A 21,311-nucleotide genomic window follows, 5' to 3' on the forward strand; every position below is an offset into this window, starting at 1 on the left:
CCTCTTCGTCATATCATAGAGAAGGAACAGTGTAGCTGTCGAAAGATTGCATTCATTAGATGCTCTTGGTGCCGTGAGTAAATTTGTTTGGAATGTTTATATGACCAGTACCATCCATCTAGTTGTTCGAAGAAAAGTGAGAACACGTAACAGTGACTGGAAGAGCCATTGTAAAGTGACCTGGAGTAACATTTTAGTTGTTTACTATCCCAAGAGGTTTGAGAAATTTATTTGCCTACCTTTCCCTGTTGATTTACTTACCTTATTAAACCTCCTATCCCTATCAATTGAGATATGGAAAAATACAAACCAAAAGAATAACTTCCACTACGTTTCTTCGAGATTCGCAGCCAGTTATCTTGGCCATTGCGCTATCGGTGCTGTCGGCGAAAAGCGTTGACCATGTGGGTACAGAAGCGACAGTTGTAAAAGTTTCTTACCTCGATTTCTGGAAAAGTATGCATTTTCGGATCCCATACCTGGTGATGAAAAATGCTCTATTTACAATTATCTATCGATCCCGCCAACTTTGAGTCGATCGCTCGTCATAACCATTAGGGGTGATTTTCTCAAAAACGCAGTGGTGTTGACCCAAAATATCTTAGATTCCTTCGTTTTGGGCTGTACACAAGCGACATGCCAAATCTAAGCCGAATCGGTTGGCCGTGTCTGAGGCCTTCCCCTTGTAAGTTCACAAGCCCATTTTATCTGACCCAAGCGACTGAAGTAACTAAGTAAGTCGGCTGTAGCCGAAAACTACGTGAAATATAATTATGAAAACTAGGTGTAACAAGAGCACTATCCATGTGTGGGTCCAAAGATTTTAGAACACCGTAATTAAAGAGTCTATCGAAATTTTTATAGCAAGAGCAGCACCAAAGGTGTGGGTTCATGAAATTTAGAATATCATAATTCTGGAGTTAGATTTAAACGAGCTGCCAAATGGTTCAAATGGCTCTGAGCACTATGGGACTCAACTGCTGAGGTCATAAGTCCCCTAGAACTTAGAACTACTTAAACCTAACTAACCTAAGGACAACACACACATCCATGCCCGAGGCAGGATTCGAACCTGCGACCGTAGCGGTCGCGCGGTTCCAGACTGTAGCGCCAGAACCGCTCGGCCACCAGCGGCCGGCCGAGCTGCCAAGAATCACAACAGATCTCCTATCAAAACCGGTATAATTAAATAATTTTCTTTGTATTATAGGTCACTGATGCTGCCTAGCATGTATAGGTGAAACATGTTTGGTACACAAATAAAACATACAGATGCCAAAGACGAAATTTTTCTTATCTCTACAGTAAAGAACAAATAATCATGGAGACTATCAAAACATGAAGTTTGAAAATCTGAAACAGAGATGGACGTTCCAATCTATAGAAAACTCACCTCGTTCTGCTCTTTCATGAGATGTCGAAGGAAGTAAACGGCACTCGTATTGATGCCGTACTCCTTGACCCCCAGAAGACATTCGATATAGTAGTGCTCTGTGCCTATTGAACGAAATACCAACGTACGTCATATAGGATGAGATACGTAATTTAATAGCAGAAAAATTTAAACACATCTTTCTTAACGCGACTAAATGATCAAATTCAAAACTAACTTCCAGGGCAGATGAAGGCAGTGACATGGTGCTGTTACTGTTGACTGTGCACACTGACGGGAAAAATCGCAACACCAAAATATAATTAATGTAGAGTAATGAAATTTCAAGGAATACATTCGTCTAGGTAACTTGTTTAAGTGGTGAACATTACTAGCGCGAAATAAGCCACTGAAAATGTGAAATGCTGGTAATGTTGAATGCAAGCATACAAACTGCATGAATTCTGTTGTACAGGTTCCAGACGTCAGTTTATGAGATGGAGCTCCAAGCCTGTTGAACTTGGTCGGTTAATACAGGGACGGTTAATGCTGGTTGTGGATGGCGCTGGAGTTGTCATTCGACGACTTCCCATCTGTGCTCGATTAGATACAGATTTAGTGATCGAACAGGCCAAGGCAACATATCGATACTCTGTAGAGCATGTTGGGTTACAACAGCGGTATGTGGGCGAACGTTATCCTGTTGGAAAACACCCCCTGGAATGCTGTTCAGAAATGGCAGCACAACAGGTCGAACCACTAGACTGACGATCAAATTTGAAATCGGGGTGCATGGGATAACCTTGAGAATGCTCCTCCTATCATAAGAAATTGCATCCCAGACCATAACTTCAAGTGCAGGTCCAGTGTGTCAAGCGCGCAAACAGATTGGTTGGAGGACTTCAGCTGTGCTCCTAACCAACACACGGCCATCAATTGCATCAATTCAGAACCGACGTCCATCAGAAAACACAACAGACCTCCGCCTTGCCCCCCCCCCCCCCCCACCCCAATAAGCTCTCCCCTGACACCACTAAAGTCGCAAGTGGTGGTCAGTGGGATGCACGCTACAGGGCGTCCGGCTCGGAGCTGTCCTTCAAGTAACCGATTTGCATGGCATGCATGGCTCTGAGCACTATGGGACTTAACATCTACGGTCATCAGTCCCCGAGAACTTAGAACTACTTAAACCTAACTAACCTAAGGACATCACACAACACCCAGTCATCACGAGGCAGAGAAATTCCCTGACCCCGCCGGGAATCAAACCCGGGAACCCGGGCGTGGGAAGCGAGAACGCTACCGCACGACCACGAGCTGCGGACAAGTAACCGATTTGTAACAGGTCTCTTTGTGTCACTGTGGTGCCAATTGTCGGTCGAATTGTTGCTACAGATGCGATACGATGCTTCGGAGCCATACACCGAACACGATGATCTTGCCTCTTGATAGTGCCACGCGACCGTCCTGAGGCGGGTCTTCTTTCGACCATACATTCTCGTGATCACCGCGGTCAGCAGTCGCGTAAAATGGCTACATTACGCCAAGTCTTTCTGCAGTATCGCAGAAGGAGCATCCAGCTTCTCGTAGCTCTATTACAAGACCTCTTTCAAACTCAGTGGGGTGCTGATAATGGCATCTTCGTCACCTTAAAGACATTCTTGACTGAAATCAACTCACCTCGTCCAGTATCAAAGGTAACTAACGCTCACGACCGTTAAAGCGTGTATTTATATCAAACCTGATTTGCAACCTGAGAGTGGCGTTACTAACATCACTCTCACAGCGAAATTTGAACAGACATCATCCTTCAGATTTATAAACACGCCTATCAACTTTCATGTACATCGCGAAACTCCTTCGTGGTGTTGCGACTTTTCTTCGTCATTGTATACAAATACTGTAGCGGATCAAGTCGCAAATTTCGTTAAGTTGTTCACGAAAGATACTGTTGTATGTAGGGAAGCTACAACGCCAGAAAATTCTAGCGAAATGCAGGAAGACCCCAAGAAGACCGACATTTGGTGATTGGACTGGCAATTGACCCCAAACATAAACAAACGTGTGTATTGCGCGTAAACAAGCAGAAAGACCCATTACTGCTCGACAACGCTATTGACGATCAGTCGCTGAACAGCAACAACCGTAAAATATCTAAATATCTAGGCCGCATGCGTCTAGACGACCTGAAATAGAACTGCTATGTACGAGTTGAACTAGTTATAGAAAAATCAGATGGCAAGCGGAAATCCACTGGAATAATCCTAAGGAAATAACTTCCATCCACGAAAGAGGTAACTTACAACACACTAGTTCCAACGATTCTAGAGTATTGCACGTGAGTCTGAAGCATTAATCACGTAGGTTTAATACAAGAGATAGAAATGATTCCAAGTAGAGCGGCGAGTTGCAGATTGTATAAGTAAATGCGAGAGCGTCGTGAAGATTCAAACTTCAATGGCAGACGCCAAAAGAAATCCATTGTGAATCATGGACAGGTTTACTGTTAAAATTTTCAGAGCGTACATTCCAAAAAGGGTGAGACAAGGTATTACGCCTTCCTACAAATATCTGAGACATGACTGCGCCAGGATCTGATCTGGGGACTTCCCGAGAGTCATTCTTTCCACGCATCAACCGCCAATGGAACATAAAAGGGAACAATTGTTTTGCTATCATAGTACTCTCTGGCACACACTGCAATGTATCTTGCGGAGTATACTTGTAGGAGTAAAGTCCTGTGGTGCAGTCATTTATTAAGACCTCATCGGTAATCTCATCCATCAGAGCCGAAAAATAGCAAATAGATGGGTGCCTTTCATGGAGTAATAGCATGGTTTCAAGAAACGAAGTGCCCGTTAATAAGCGAACAGGGCGAAAGAGTCGAACTCGGCTATACATTGGCATGCGGCAGCAACTAAGCCTCTCGGTACTGACAGGAAACGAGGTAGCGCGCTAACATAAGACTACGCAATACATATTCAATACACTATTGATATTTCTGAATCCCTAACCGCTTCCTTTCGCCTTCAGCATGTTGAGGACACTTCTTACCTAACTACCCTTCACGCTTTTCAAGTCTCTTATGTCTCCCTCCAGTGCCAGCATGAATGTCTTCCACAAATGGTGTAACAAATGGAAACTCCAAGTAAACCCAAGCCACCATCTTCGGTCATACTACTCTATGATTTTGAAAACTGAAAACACAATTTTCGTTTTTCCCACTGCAACTAACCCTTTCATCTTATTAACAGACCGCCCCGATAGCTGAGTGGTGGTCCGCCCGGTTGCCCGTGCGGTCTAACACACGGCTTTCCGGGCGGGAAGGAGCGCCTGGTCCCCGGCACGAATCCGCCCGGCGGATTTGTGTCGAGGGTGAGTCGGCCAGTCTGTGGATGGTTTTTAGGCGGTTTTCCATCTGCCTCGGCGAATGCGGGCTGCTTCCTCCTATTCCGCCTCAGCTACACTATGTCCGCGATTGCTGCGCGAACAAGTTCTCCACGTACGCGTACACCACCATTACTCTACCACGCAAACATAGGGGTTACACTCGTGTGGTGTGAGACGTTCCCTGGGGGGTCCACCGGGGGCCGAGCCGCACAATTAGCCTGCACGGTAGCTCAGCGTGTTCGGTCAGAGGGGTAGCTGCCCTCTGTAATAAAAAAAAAATAAAATAAAAAAACTGAGTTAATCGATCAACAACGAACTTAAACGGATGTCTTACGACGTCCGCCCCGAACAGATACAACGAACGAAAGCGAACAAAATGAGATTAAAAAAAAAAAAAAGTGTTCAGCGTGACGGATTGCCGCCATGCGGGCCCGGCTGAGTCGAGGATTTTCTCCGCTCAGGGAATGGGTGTTGTGTTGTCCTAATTATCATCATTTCATCCCCATCAGGCGCGCAGGTCGCCCAATGTGTGTCGACTGTAATAAGACCTGCACCAAGGCGGCCGGACCTGCCCCGTTAGGGGCCTCCCGGCCAATGACGCCAAACGCTCATTTCCATTTTCCATCTTATTAACACAACTAAATACTTATGAGAAACCTTTGATAGAAAACTGACCTGTAGTGTACATCTCCTCACCGTCAGGAAGGAAGAGCTCTACATCCGTCTATAATTATCATTAACTATAAATCCCTCATCCCTTCCATCCTCACCTGACCTATGCGAATGTTACCTGGAGTTTCACATGCACTTCCCCCTCCCCCCCCCCCCCCCCCACCATACACACACACTTGGGCCAAATTTTATAAATCGCTTGAAATCCCTACGATACATACACTCCGCCTCACTTTCCGCATCCGTCTATCTTCCCCATTTCGCATCTAATACCAACTTATTCATTTTCCACACCTTGTTCTCTGCCTAGAGCACCTTAGAACTCAGTGCATAACCGGAAAGCCCAATCCCTGTCCCGGCCGCGGTGGCAGAGCGGTTCTAGGTGCTTCAGTCGGGAACCGCGCGACTGCTACGGTCGCAGGTTCGAATCCTGCCTTGGGCATGGATGTGTGTGATGTCCTTAGGTTAGTTAGGTTTAAGTAGTTCTAAGTTCTAGGGGACTGATGACCTCCGATGTTAAGTCCCATAGTATTCAGAGCCATTTGAACCATTTGAACCCAGTCCCTGTACCCTATATTCTACACAGTATCCCTAATCTACGTAGGCTGTTGCACCACTATACCCGTATCCCTCCTTTCATAACCCTCATGTCTTTTACATTCACTGTCACCGATATTTCAACCAACTTCTATTTAACACCCACTAAATCTGTCCCGAGATTCCATCCATAGTCAGCAATTGCCCCTCCGAGCATTAGCTTAGGGTGTACCCGTTTCTCCTGCTACTGCCGCTCGCCTTCTCCCAGTCACCCTCAGGGTCTCGTTGTAGCAATCATTCTGTTATCACAATCGTAAGCACGATCATTTTAATACTCAGTCACCACCATCATAGCAGCTCAAACATCATGATGTCTAGCTGTTACTGCTACACAAATAGCCTGCTTGTGAAGTTTTTAAAATTCCATCAAATTGTCTTACTTCAATTCATTACAAGTTCTACACGTTTTTCACGGAGTTTTTTTATGATTTACGTTTATTGCAAAAATGTAAATATTTTGGATGATGTGTGTGTGTGTGTGTGTGTGTGTGTGTGTAAGAGAGAGAGAGAGAAAGTATGACACATGTGCACAAAATAGCCTCGACTCCTCGCCTAAAAACCTGAAACCCACCAACCAAGCTGAGAAAGCTTTAGTAATCTTGTTGTATAGTTATTTACATACAGATACTGAACAAACGTGAACGCTGTTTTTTAATTTGAAACTGGTTTCATTTTTTTGCAGATAATGGTGATCTTCGGCTACTTTACCTGTTCCTACTTGTTGTCGTTTGTGGTGTCAATGACATTCGAAGCACCAGTGATAGCTGTGCTTAATGTAGTGCATCCACTGAAGAAGAACATAAAAAAATGATGTTCCAGAGTCAGCAGAAAGTGGGGTTGGATGAAATCGCCTCTAAATGGTGGTGTCTACTGGTCCTGGAGCGTTGGTCTGAAACTGCCAGAGAATCAGAAACTTTACGGATGTGGTTTGAAGAAGAAGCCGCTGGACCATACCTACATAGATAGACGACTTCATTACGTTCATTCATACTTGCCATTGGAGGATTTGTTTCTCAGCGTACTTCTCAGCAGAGAATGAATATTTCACGGAATTCTTTGCTGGGGAAGGACGGCGGAAACCCAGTAGGGCTTCTACAAGTCTCTGCACGCGCACCAAAGCCCTTATCATTTAGGACTGATACCAAAATATGCTTCGTTTACAATCTGAATTCTATTTTTCAGTGAATGTGTGATGTATAGAATATGTTTAAAAATACTAAGTATTTTTACGAGTATACAATGGAACTGATATGGTTAGAAATATAAGCTGATTTCTTTGTGTTCATAATTTGTTTTTAAAAAAATCCTTTAACATCGTTCCTCATAAGCGACGGATACTTTATACGTAAGTGCGAGTATCATTTGTGACCATGACAATGTTTTGATAACGTTGATGATGTTTCAAGCTGCACCTTCTCTCTGGCCAGGCACCAATGATACTAATTTCCCTCACCACGTTTACCGTAAATCAGGCGTTACGACCTCTCTATACGGAACGCGATTTAGGATAAGATGCTGAATGTATTTCCGGAAATACTAGGCATGAATCCTACTTTAACCATCATCATTGGAGGTTTCCATTAACTAATTAGGTCACTGTACATCTACATCTACATCTACATCCATACTCCGCAAGCCACCTGACGGTGTGTGGCGGAGGGACTGTATATTGAGGTGTAGTCGGTCCAAAACAACCAGCTGTCGTTATCCTGTGCGCCACAAGTACTTTATGAGAGTTATCCTTGAAGATGATGAGCATTAAACTCAACTAAAAGGCAGTCTTGTGCATGTGGTGACTTGCATCAGCACATAAAGGCCATTTATATTAATGATAATATATACTGGGTTGATGACGACACCATCGCTTTCACCTGGCGATATGGAACGCACACTACGTGCTGTGTATTTCTGTTTGGCTGATCTTGTAAGCAATAGAATGATTGTGATTCCAAAGCAGAAAATGTTTTCTTCTGTTTAAAATTTTGGAGGATCCTGGCAGATGTTGCACGATGTGCTCTGTGTGCTAAGACATATTGCCAAGCGTAATCACGTATCACTAATAGTTCTTTTTAAACTGGTCAGCTCTCATAAAGATAAAAATCCAATCTTTACAATGCGGCTTCAACTTCATATAAACGGGGCCTACTTTCTCGATGACGGGGTTCCGTGGAATTGAAGCATATCTCCTTTGTTCACCTTGTGTAGACTAGATATCTCACCTCAAGGACCCCGCCAAGGTATTATACTGCTATGGAGTACATTTAGGTAGGAAATTGGCATTCTATTGGCGCAGAAATTCTCCCAAGAACGTCTACCCTGTCTGGCGAGTTAAGCACCTTCACCACTACGACTACTGGAGTCTACGCTGTTTTGCCAGCCCTCAGAGTAAGAATCGTATATTGAAGCAGCTGACTATGCTCCAAAGACTTGCTTACACACTCGAAAACAAATTCTCAAAAATCGGTTTTACTCAATGGATATGCTGTTCCATATTCAACCCGATTTTATCTCACAAGTAACACGAGAGCTATTTGGAAAGTAAGGACCGATCGATCACTAATGGAAACCACAGTGAAAATCCGATGAAGCTTTTCGTAGATGCGTTGGGCAGTGTCTCTAGTATGCCCATCGGTCGCGTCGCGTCGCTCTTTTCAGTTCTGAGTGCACAGTGAGCACGTAAAGGTACCTCGAAAGTAGGCCTACTGTCTCCTGCCAAGTATGAGCGCCTGTGACAGACTTCGCCTGATTTTATGCAGCCTACACAACGCAACTGTCATGCGTTTCCTTCTTCATGACAATTCTCGAACGCACACTGCAGGGGCAATAGCGGCGCCCCTGCAGCGTTTTCGATGGGCAGGATTTGATCGACCACCATACAGCCCGGACTTGGCTCCTTTTGATTTTTATCTCTGCTCACATGAAGGGCTGTCTATGAGGACAACATTTTGTCACTGCCAACAATCTGCAGATCAGTGTAGAGAATTGGCAGAAAATACAGGTGGCTGCCTTGTATGGCGCGGGTATTAGAAAGTTGGTACAATGCTACGACAATTGTCTCAGTCGGAGGGGCGACTATGCAGAGAAGTATCTGGAAGGTGTAGGTAACTGTTGCAAACAAAAAATTTTTGATTTTCACTGCGATTTCCATTTCGCTACCGATCGGAAAAAAATGGCTCTGAGCACTATGGGACTTAACATCTATGGTCATCAGTCCCCTATAACTTAGAACTACTTACACCTAACTAACCTAAGGACATCACACAACACCGTCATCACGAGGCAGAGAAAATCCCTGACCCCGCCGGGAATCGAACCCGGGAACCCGAGCGTGGGAAGCGAGAACGCTACCGCACGACCACGAGCTGCGGACTCGCTACCGATCGGACCCTATATTCCGAATAGCCCTCGCAGAAACTAATTTTTTTTTCGTCGTCGTACCGAAGGACAATAGATGACAAGTTGCAATGTTTCTTTTTTTTTTTTAAAAAAAATTCAAGTGTTTGCTGTGTGAGTTACATTCTCCAGCTCCGAGGAGGTTGAGATGTAAATGTATCAAGCAACCTGAATGTGGTTTTCAGAAAGACATTTGTTTTCACTTATGGAATGAAACCACTGTCGTGTTGCAGAGAACGTCTTCTTTGCTTTGTTAAGATCCACACAGTATTTCCCACGCTTACACACAGTTTACGAGATCCTTAAACGATGGTGTAGTTGTATACTCTAATATTCAAAAATACAATGGCGAGATTTTGAAGAACTATGAATGCTACTTCTTCAACTTTCATTTGAAGTGTTTGTCAATAGATGGGCTCTTGTCCATAAGTGGGCGCCGTATTGGACCACCGTGAAGAAACCCTGCGTTCGACCACCGATACTGGAATAATTTTTTCCTTCAAGGGGCGCCTGGAAGGGTTACGTTCTTGAAGAAGAAGACGTGGATACAATTTTGAAATTCTACATCAGTGGTTGTAAATATAGTGGTAACGGTCGTATCTACCGCCACATATTGTAAGGTGGCCTTAGAGTATAGATGTAGATGAAACAATGATGTGCTGACCTTTAGTTGTCCTCACTCTGCTGTCCAAAGATACATTAGACGAGGATGAAGCGCAGCTCACCTGGCTACATCATAGAGTCAGTTTTTAGGTTTAGTTATTGGTTTACATGAAGAGCGACTTCTTACCCCGAGTTTCTACGTTTCTTGGTATTCATTTATGAAGACAGTTCCTGCGGTTTGCTTTCTTGTGACAGAATTTGTCTCACAAAGAACCTTCCTTTTCTGGTTACAGTTTAAAGCAGTAGTCGTCAAACTTTTTTGCTCAAAAGCCAATACTGTCATTACAGGGCGCCACCTCGGGACGCATATGTATCGATCTTATTATTAACTGGCAACCTACGCAAATCAGTATGTTATGAGCCTTCAATAGACTAAAAAACTAAACTCCGCACGAAAAGGTACCGACCGGCCGCCGTGCCATCCTCACACCACAGGTGTCACTGGATACGGATATGGAGGGGCATGTGGTCAGCACTCCGCTCTCCCAGCCGTATGTCAGTTTACGAGAGCGGAGCCGCTGCTTCTCAATCAACTAGATCCTCAGTTTGCCTCACAAGGGCTGAGTGCACCTCACTTGCCAACAGCGCTCGGCGGACCGGACGGTCGCCCATCCAAGTGTTAGCCCAGCCCAACAGCGCTTAACTTTGATGATCTTACGGGAACCGGTGTGAGCACTGCGGCAAGGCCGTTCTTCAACAGACTGGCTGTAGCAAAAGCTCTGTATAAGCAGGGCGCTGGCACCCAACTTCAGTTAAAAGTCGCCATCACTGTGCTCTGTTTCAGGTTGCTCCCACACCCAGCGACCCCAAAGTTGTGACAATGTAATCGCCTGACGAAGTATTGCTGTGTCGTCTGTGTGAACGGATTATCAACAAATTAATAACAGCAATTGTACTGATATCCAAACGCGTTATGAAATACGAAACATGATTGCAAATGTTTACTAAAGATTTTGATTGTCCTTTATCTTCTGCTCATTGTGCTGTATTACAACAGTCTTAATATAATATCACATTAATTGCTACAAGTAAGTATCACGTTTGAAGATGACCTCCTCTGTAATATGCATTCAAGAATCCATGTTACCTCCGTGCAAAAATTTACACTATAACAGCTGATGGTTACGAGTCGCGCATGTGCGTGAGTTCTCTATACTGGAAGACAAACAGTAAAACATTCTTCCCTTTAACATCCACTAACCCCGCAGTGGAAGCGCTACTTATCACACCATACCTGGAGTAAGCGATCAACTTTACTTAGTTCACCGCCGAATTTAACAACGTCAGTTAAATTAAGTACATCTTAATATATTACTGTCTCTGTAGGTACTTTTGTTTGTTGCTGAGCGGGAGAACTACTCTCTACAGAACCTCCTAACGTTAGTTCACGTTTTTGGAATGAGCTGTTAGTTGCCACCCTCTGCATATTATTGTAAAATACGGCTAAGAATGGCGGGCCGCACGAATACTTGATTCAGGGTGCATGCGGTCCGCGGGCCGCAGTTTGACGAGTATTGTTTTAAAGTAATGAAACCGTTAACACCAGAGACGAAGCACTGTTTTAGAGAAATGAAAGGTTGAGGGTTTGCTAATCATTATTCTTTTTAGAAACCATCTAGCAAGTCCTCTAGGATTTATGAGGGCAGTGCATCCAGGGATCGATGACGATGTTATCTGTTGGGTTATCATTTCATCAAGTGGATTGAGTTTGTGTATGTCCAGTCTTCTGATTGGAGGTTGAGGGACTTCGGCCGTTCACTTATGTAACAAAATGGAACACCTACAGCCATCTTTACGATGTTATTTATTGTATGGCTACCAGTTTCGGTACATGAGTACGCCATCTTGAGGCCTTAACTCCAATCGTATACGTGATTACATCAGTGGCCAACATCTATGAACTGCTTTTCGCAAACTACCTGTAACAACGATGTTGTGTCTCTAACCATCAATTACCAACTCAAGTAGTAGTTGTTGGTAGTTGATGGTTGGAGACACAGCATCGTTGTTACAGGTAGTCCACGAAAACCAGTTCATAGATGTTGGGCACTGATGGAATCGTGTAAACGATTGGAGTTATCCCCCTTAGCGTCAAAAAAATGGTTCAAATGGCTCTGAGCACTATGGGACTTAACATCTATGGTCATCAGTCCCCCTAGTACTTAGAACTACTTAAACCTAACTAACCTAACGACATCACGCAACACGCAGTCATCACGAGGCAGAGAAAATCCCTGACCCCGCCGGGAATCGAACCCGGGAACCCGGGCGCGGGAAGCGAGAACGCTACCGCACGACCACGAGCTGCGGACCCTCAGCGTTAATTAAGGCCTGAAGATGCTATACTGAAGCACCGAAACTGGTAGCCATATAATAAATAACATCGCAAAGACTGCTGTAACTGTTCCATGTTATTACAAAAATGCACTGATGTCAGTCGCTTTTTTTTATTTGTTCACGAATTTGCAGTTACATACCAGATGTCGCTTAAGACAACAGTTTTTTACGTTTGTCCCACTGTGAATTACATGTTTCATTACCATACTGAATTTGTGTTTTATTTCTTCGATATTTTCAGTTAAGTTTTTTTTTTCTACCAGTTCAATGTTCGTCGAACAGACTAAACACACTAACAAAGTTCAACTACTACAAACTAGTGAAATAATTTTTAAATAAGGGAACTGTAAAAACAAATGTGGAATAAAAAGTAGAAAATTTATTTTTAAAGATTCAAACAAGCAATTTTCACCTTTGGATGTGTGAAATCAGATTAGGTCAGGTTTTTGGTACACTGAAAAATTAACGACGGATGAAAGAATCATTTCAAATCAGTATGAGCAAACTAGGTGTGAACGTCGACCTCGGGCTGATGAAGATGAAGTTTTGTCTCGAAGAAAGAGGAGGGTGAGTAAGTGGTCACGATCTGTTTTCAGGAACCATTCCAGCATTCGATTGCAGCCATTAGGAAAATATGACACCTCTTTCACTGAGAAGTATAACATTTGTACGATTCATTTGTAATAGTCAGCTTTATTTCTTTAATTATATACGAAATTGGAGAAATGGTAAGGACAGCTTTTGTAGATGTCTCCTTCAAAGTACGCATGTCTCGTCGTTATTGCACACGAAGCATCAATAATTCACATGAACTGGAAGATAAGGGTGTCATTATTAATGTTTCCTACTGTGCTCTTGCGTACACACAACGCTGTTTTTTGTATACTTACCCATAGTGTGGCATCATCAGATGGATTTGGGAATTAAGATGAAAAATTCAATAAATATAATTATTAATTCGATTTTTTGGTGCCCCAAACTTCTTCAGTTTTTACAGTTAAACTGTTACAGCTGCAGTACACAATCTACAAAATGCATGTATTGCTGTGAGATGTGCTTAAACCGTTACCACAGGACTGCGAAACATCACAATTACTATTGTGTTCTAGCTGTTCCGTAAGAGTGATTCTTCTCTTGTGAATGTGTGTGTGTGTGTGTGTGTGTGTGTGTGTGTGTGTGTGTGTGTGTGTGTGCGTGCGTGCGTGTGAGAGAGGAGGAGGAGGAGGAGGAGGAGAGAGAGAGAGAGAGAGAGAGAGAGTGTACTAGTTATGCAACTATCAGCAAGGAAACAAATATACGAGGGTTGGAATTTTAATATTGGCAACTATTTATTTACAGCTCGTACAAAACAGATACGTGTTCCAAAGTTTTACTGACCTTCAAACTAGACACAAGCTTTGTGTATAACCCGTTGTCAGCGATGTGAAAGTCGTAGGATACTCTTAGCAGTGCCAGTTGTGTTGACAGTTCGAGCGGCGTGGTCTATTGCCCGAGTAGTTTGTAGCAGTTGTGTGGCGAATGCCGTGAAGTGTTTCCTTCAGTTTAGAAATCGAGTTGAACTCACGAGGACTTAAGTCAGAGGAGTAGGGGAGTGCAGTAGGTGGTATAGCACCTAACAGCCCCATCAGTCAAACAAATCAGTAACAGCTTGCACTGTACATGCTTGAGCATTGTCCTGCAAAATGATGGTCAGGTCCCGCAGAAAATGTCATCACTTCTGTCTCTATGCTGTTAATTTTTGGAACACAACCTACGACCAGCTTGACTGATGGGGTTGCTAAGTGCTATACCACCTACTGCACTCCCCTGACTTAAGCCCTCGTGAGTTGCCGGCCGGGGTGGCCGAGAGGTTCTAGGCGCTTCAGTCTGGAACCGCGCGACCGCTACGGTCGCAGGTTCGAATCCTGCCTCGGGCATGGATGTGTGTGATGTCCTTAGGTTAGTTAGGCTTAAGTAGTTCTAAGTTCTAGGGGACCGATGACCTCAGATGTTAAGTCCCATAGTGCTCAGAGCCAATTGAACCATTTCAACCCTCGTGAGTTCAACTCGATATCTAAACTAAAGGAAACACTTCACGGCATTCGCTTCAGAACTGCTACAAATAGACCGCGCCGCTCGAACTGTCAACACAACTAACACTGCTAAGAGTATCCTACGACTTCCACATCGCTTATACACAAAGCTTGTGACTACTTTGAAGGTCAGTGAAACTTTGGAACACGTATCTATTTTGCACGAGCTGTAAATAAACAGTTGCCACTATTAAAGTTCCAACCATCGTCATTTAACCACAGCCAGACAGCAGTTCTCTCTCTCTCTCTCTCTCTCTCTCTCTCTCTCTTTCTCTCTCCCTCTCTTACTTGTAGCAGTTCTTATTAACAACAATCACTGAGTGATTTAACTTAGAGATGAGCGCATCTGCAGAAGAAAGTTGTGAATATGGATGGGGAAGTGTGCCGCCAGCGCGATTGCACCTTCCATAAATAACGAGCAGTCTTTGAGAGCATATAGCGACTATTCGCTGAGACGTAAGATGTTAAGTCCCATAGTGCTCAGAGCCAATTGAACCATTTCAACCCTCGTGAGTTCAACTCGATATCTAAACTAAAGGAAACACTTCACGGCATTCGCTTCAGAACTGCTACAAATAGACCGCGCCGCTCGAACTGTCAACACAACTAACACTGCTAAGAGTATCCTACGACTTCCACATCGCTTATACACAAAGCTTGTGACTACTTTGAAGGTCAGTGAAACTTTGGAACACGTATCTATTTTGCACGAGCTGTAAATAAACAGTTGCCACTATTAAAGTTCCAACCATCGTCATTTAACCACAGCCAGACAGCAGTTCTCTCTCTCTCTCTCTCTCTCTCTCTCTCTCTCTTTCTCTCTCCCTCTCTTACTTGTAGCAGTTCTTATTAACAACAATCACTGAGTGATTTAACTTAGAGATGAGCGCATCTGCAGAAGAAAGTTGTGAATATGGATGGGGAAGTGTGCCGCCAGCGCGATTGCACCTTCCATAAATAACGAGCAGTCTTTGAGAGCATATAGCGACTATTCGCTGAGACGTAAGATGTTAAGTCCCATAGTGCTCAGAGCCAATTGAACCATTTCAACCCTCGTGAGTTCAACTCGATATCTAAACTAAAGGAAACACTTCACGGCATTCGCTTCAGAACTGCTACAAATAGACCGCGCCGCTCGAACTGTCAACACAACTAACACTGCTAAGAGTATCCTACGACTTCCACATCGCTTATACACAAAGCTTGTGACTACTTTGAAGGTCAGTGAAACTTTGGAACACGTATCTATTTTGCACGAGCTGTAAATAAACAGTTGCCACTATTAAAGTTCCAACCATCGTCATTTAACCACAGCCAGACAGCAGTTCTCTCTCTCTCTCTCTCTCTCTCTCTCTCTCTCTCTCTCTCTCTCTCTTCTCTCTCCCTCTCTTACTTGTAGCAGTTCTTATTAACAACAATCACTGAGTGATTTAACTTAGAGATGAGCGCATCTGCAGAAGAAAGTTGTGAATATGGATGGGGAAGTGTGCCGCCAGCGCGATTGCACCTTCCATAAATAACGAGCAGTCTTTGAGAGCATATAGCGACTATTCGCTGAGACGTAATTCTAGAACACACAGAATTTCACCGAAGACACATTGTAATATGATGTATAAACTTAATATTGTACTGAAGTGGCTGTACTCCCAACATTCATCTTTCATTGTTCCAAGAAGGTTAATGATTAAGACTACGGGTTGACTTTCGCGAAAAGTGGCATTCAAATCCTCCTCCTTCCATGCAGATGTAAGTTTTTATTGGTTTCCCTGAATCGTTGGCAATTAACTGCCAACACGATTGCTCTGAAAAGGACATGGCTAATTTGCTTCCAAATCTTTGTCCTATCTGAGGTTGTGCTATATCTACACTATTGGCCATTAAAATTGCTACACCACGAAGATGACGTGCTACAGACGCGAAATTTAACCGACAGGAAGAACATGATGTGATATGCAAATGATTAGCTTTTCAGAGCATTCACACATGGTTGGCGCCGGTGGCGACACCTACAACGTGCTGACATGAGGAAAGTTTCCAACCGATTTCTCATACACAAACACCAGTTGACCGGCGTTGCCTGGTGAAACGTTGTTGTGATGCCTCGTGTAAGGAAGAGAAATGCGTAACATCACTTTTCCGACTTTGATAAAGGTCGGATTGTAGCCTATCGCGATTGCGGTTTACCGTATCGTGACATCGCTGCTCGCGTTGGTCGAGAGCCAATGACTGTTAGCAGAATATGGAATCGGTGGGTTCAGGAGGGTAATACGGAACGCCGTGCTGGATCCCAACGGCCTCGTATCACTAGCAGTCAGGATGACGGGCATCTTATCCGCATGGCTGTAACGGATCGCGCAGCCACGTCTCGATCCCTGAGTCAACAGACGTTTGCAAGACAACAACATCTGCACGAACGGTTCGACGACGTTTGCAGCAACATAAACTACCAGCTCGGAGACCATGGCTGCGGTTACTCTTGACGCTGCATCACAGACAGGAGCGCCTGCGATGGTGTACTCAACGACGAATCTGGGTGCACGAATGGCAAAACGTCATTTTTTCGGATGAATCCAGGTTCTGTTTACAGCATCATGATGGTCGCATCCGCGTTTGGCGACATCGCGGAGAACGCACATTGGAAGCGTGTATTCGTCATCGCCATACTGGCGTATCACCCGGCGTGATGGTATGGGGTACCATTGGTTACACGTCTCTGTCACCTCTTGGTCGCATTGACGGCACTTTGAACAGTGGACGTTACATTTCAGATGTGTTACGACCCGTGGCTCTACCCTTCATTCGATCCCTATGAAATCCCACACTTCAGCAGGATAATGCACGACCGCATGTTGCAGGTCCTGTACGGGCCTTTCTGGATACAGAAAATGTTCGATTGCTGCCCTGGCCAGCACATTCTCCAGATCTCTGACCAACTGAAGAGGTCTGGTCAATGGTGGCCCAGCAACTGGCTCGTCACAATACGCTAGTCACTACTCTTGATGAACTGTGATACCGTGTTGAAGCTGCACGGGCAGCTGTACCTGTACACGCCATCCAAGCTCTGTTTGACTCAATGCCCAGGCGTATCAAGACCGTTATTACTTGGTACTGATTTCTCAGGATCTATGCACCCAAATTGTGTGAAAATATAATCACATGTCAGTCCTAGTATAATATATTTGTCCAATGAATACCCGTTCATCATCCGCATTTCTTCTTGGTGTAGCAATTTTAATGGCCAGTAGTGTATAATGACTTCCTCGTCGACTGAGCATTACATCTTTATCTTGGTTCCTTCCTACTGTAGATATTTTGAAGCATGCAGTGACAAAAGCAGAAACAGCAGTTTCCACGAAAACAAAAGCAAATTACTCTCAAAATGACGGCGTATAAACCGAGATAGCGGCAGGGGAAACAGGCACCTGACTGTGTCCACCGGGAACTGTACCTGTTGGCGGAATTACAATGGCTGGGCACGCCTGACAGTGCAGTACAATTGCTCACAGCGGGTTGCCGCTAGTAAGGATGTTCCACTAACCGCGGAAGCTTTTCAGCTCACTACTGCTTCCAGCAGATCAATCTTCCCATTCTTATAGCACGAAAACCCAACGACTTGGCGCAATAGTCAACGTACTGGACTCGTCTTGGCGATGATCAGGGCTCGGATACCCTTACCTCCGCCTTGACTAAGCTTTTCGCTACCTAATGACATGAACGTAGACGGAAAGTCGAATCACAGCCTTACTCCCGTCCCTCATTTTTTTGAACAGTATCATGGTACGATATTTTATGTTATAAAACATTATTAAATGGGAGATATGTGCAATAATTCTTGTAATTGTCGAGAGAAAGGTAAATTACTTATTCATTCCCTCTACACGTAAGCTATATATAAACCAAAAATAACACTATTTAACACATTAAAGGAACTTTACAGAAAAGACAACACAAACTGGTAAAAATTATACCCGCGTACAAACAAACACACACACACACACACACACACACACACACACATATATATATATATATATATATATATATATATATATATATATATATATTGAAATAGGAACACCGTGAATTCATTGTCCCAGGAAGGGGAAACTTTATTGACACATTCCTGGGGTCAGATACATCACATGATCACACTGACACAACCACAGGCACATAGACACAGGCAACAGAGCATGCACAATGTCGGCACTAGTACAGTGTATATCCACCTTTCGCAGCAATGCAGGCTGCTATTCTCCCATGGAGACGATCGTAGAGATGCTGGATGTAGTCCTGTGGAACGGCTTGCCATGCCATTTCCACCTGGCGCCTCAGTTGGACCAGCGTTCGTGCTGGACGTGCAGACCGCGTGAGACGACGCTTCATCCAGTCCCAAACATGCTCAATGGGGGACAGATCCGGAGATCTTGCTGGCCAGGGTAGTTGACTTACACCTTCTAGAGCACGTTGGGTGGCACGGGATACATGCGGACGTGCATTGTCCTGTTGGAACAGCAAGTTCCCTTGCCGGTCTAGGAATGGTAGAACGATGGGTTCGATGACGGTTTGGATGTACCGTGCACTATTCAGTGTCCCCTCGACGATCACCAGTGGTGTACGGCCAGTGTAGGAGATCGCTCCCCACACCATGACGCCGGGTGTTGGCCCTGTGTGCCTCGGTCGTATGCAGTCCTGATTGTGGCGCTCACCTGCACGGCGCCAAACACGCATACGACCATCATTGGCACCAAGGCAGAAGCGACTCTCATCGCTGAAGACGACACGTCTCCATTCGTCCCTCCATTCACGCCTGTCGCGACACCACTGGAGGCGGGCTGCACGATGTTGCGGCGTGAGCGGAAGACGGCCTAACGGTGTGCGGGACCGTAGCCCAGCTTCATGGAGACGGTTGCGAATGGTCCTCGCCGATACCCCAGGAGCAACAGTGTCCCTAATTTGCTGGGAAGTGGCGGTGCGGTCCCCTACGGCACTGCGTAGCATCCTACGGTCTTGGCGTGCATCCGTGCGTCGCTGCGGTCCGGTCCCAGGTCGACGGGCACGTGCACCTTCCGCCGACCACTGGCGACAACATCGATGTACTGTGGAGACCTCACGCCCCACGTGTTGAGCAATTCGGCGGTACGTCCACCCGGCCTCCCGCATGCCCACTATACGCCCTCGCTCAAAGTCCGTCAACTGCACATATGGTTCACGTCCACGCTGTCGCGGCATGCTACCAGTGTTAAAGACTGCGATGGAGCTCCGTATGCCACGGCAAACTGGCTGACACTGACGGCGGCGGTGCACAAATGCTGCGCAGCTTGCGCCATTCGACGGCCAACACCGCGGTTCCTGGTGTGTCTGCTGTGCCGTGCGTGTGATCATTGCTTGTACAGCCCTCTCGAAGTGTCCGGAGCAAGTATGGTGGGTCTGACACACCGGTGTCAATGTGTTCAGTTTTCCATTTCCAGGAGTATATATATATATATATATATATATATATATATATATATATATATATATATATATATGATCAAAAGTATCCGGACACCCCCAAAACATACGTTTTTCATATTGTGTGAAATATGCTGCCACCTACTGCCAAGCACTCCATATCAGCGACCTCAGTAGTCATTAGACATCGTGAGAGAGAGCAGGATGGGGCGCTCTGCAGACCTCACTGACTTCGAACGTAATCAGGTGATTGGGTGTCACTTGTGTGATACGTCTGTACGCGAGATTTCCACACTCCTAAACATCCCTAGGTCCACGGTTTCCCATGTGATAGTGAAGTGGAAACGTGAAGGGAGACGTACAGCTCAAGAGCGTACAGGCCGACCTCGTCTGTTGACTGACACAAACCGCCAACAGTTAAAGAGGGTAGTAACGTGTAATAGGCAGACATCTATCCAGACCATCACAGAGGAATTCCAGATTGCATCAGGATCCAGTGCAAGTACAGGGTGTTTCAAAAATGACCGGTATATTTGAAACGGCAATAAAAACTAAACGAGCAGCGATAGAAATACACCGTTTGTTGCAATATGCTTGGGACAACAGTACATTTTCAGGCAGACAAACTTTCGAAATTACAGTAGTTACAATTTTCAACAACAGATGGCGCTGCGGTCTGGGAAACTCTATAGTACGATATTTTCCACATATCCACCATGCGTAGCAATAATATGGCGTAGTCTCTGAATGAAATTACCCGAAACCTTTGACAACGTGTCTGGCGGAATGGCTTCACATGCAGATGAGAGGTACTGCTTCAGCTGTTCAATTGTTTCTGGATTCTGGCGGTACACCTGGTCTTTCAAGTGTCCCCACAGAAAGAAGTCACAGGGGTTCATGTCTGGCGAATAGGGAGGCCAATCCACGCCGCCTCCTGTATGTTTCGGATAGCCCAAAGCAATCACACGATCATCGAAATATTCATTCAGGAAATTAAAGACGTCGGCCGTGCGATGTGGCCGGGCACCATCTTGCATAAACCACGAGGTGTTCGCAGTGTCGTCTAAGGCAGTTTGTACCGCCACAAATTCACGAAGAATGTCCAGATAGCGTGATGCAGTAATCGTTTCGGATCTGAAAAATGGGCCAATGATTCCTTTGGAAGAAACGGCGGCCCAGACCAGTACTTTTTGAGGATGCAGGGACGATGGGACTGCAACATGGGACTTTTTGGTTCCCCATATGCGCCAGTTCTGTTTATTGACGAAGCCGTCCAGGTAAAAATGAGCTTCGTCAGTAAACCAAATGCTGCCCACATGCATATCGCCGTCATCAATCCTGTGCACTATATCGTTAGCGAATGT

The 21,311-nt window shown here is 44.9% G+C and overlaps 1 protein-coding gene across 1 annotated transcript in view; it reads left to right on the forward strand.

Moving 5' to 3' along the window:
* The window catches only part of LOC124722222 (nose resistant to fluoxetine protein 6-like), a 96,149-nt gene extending 88,972 nt beyond the window's left edge, over positions 1-7,177 (forward strand). Inside the window, exon 13 of the mRNA XM_047247416.1 lies at positions 6,714-7,177. Within this exon, the coding sequence (XP_047103372.1) occupies positions 6,714-6,842 (129 nt within the window). The 3' untranslated portion in view covers positions 6,843-7,177. The remainder of the gene's footprint in view (positions 1-6,713) is intronic.
* Positions 7,178-21,311: the final 14,134 nt, after the last annotated feature.

Source organism: Schistocerca piceifrons, chromosome X (assembly GCF_021461385.2).
Source record: "Schistocerca piceifrons isolate TAMUIC-IGC-003096 chromosome X, iqSchPice1.1, whole genome shotgun sequence".
Taxonomy (NCBI): Eukaryota; Metazoa; Arthropoda; class Insecta; order Orthoptera; family Acrididae; genus Schistocerca; species Schistocerca piceifrons.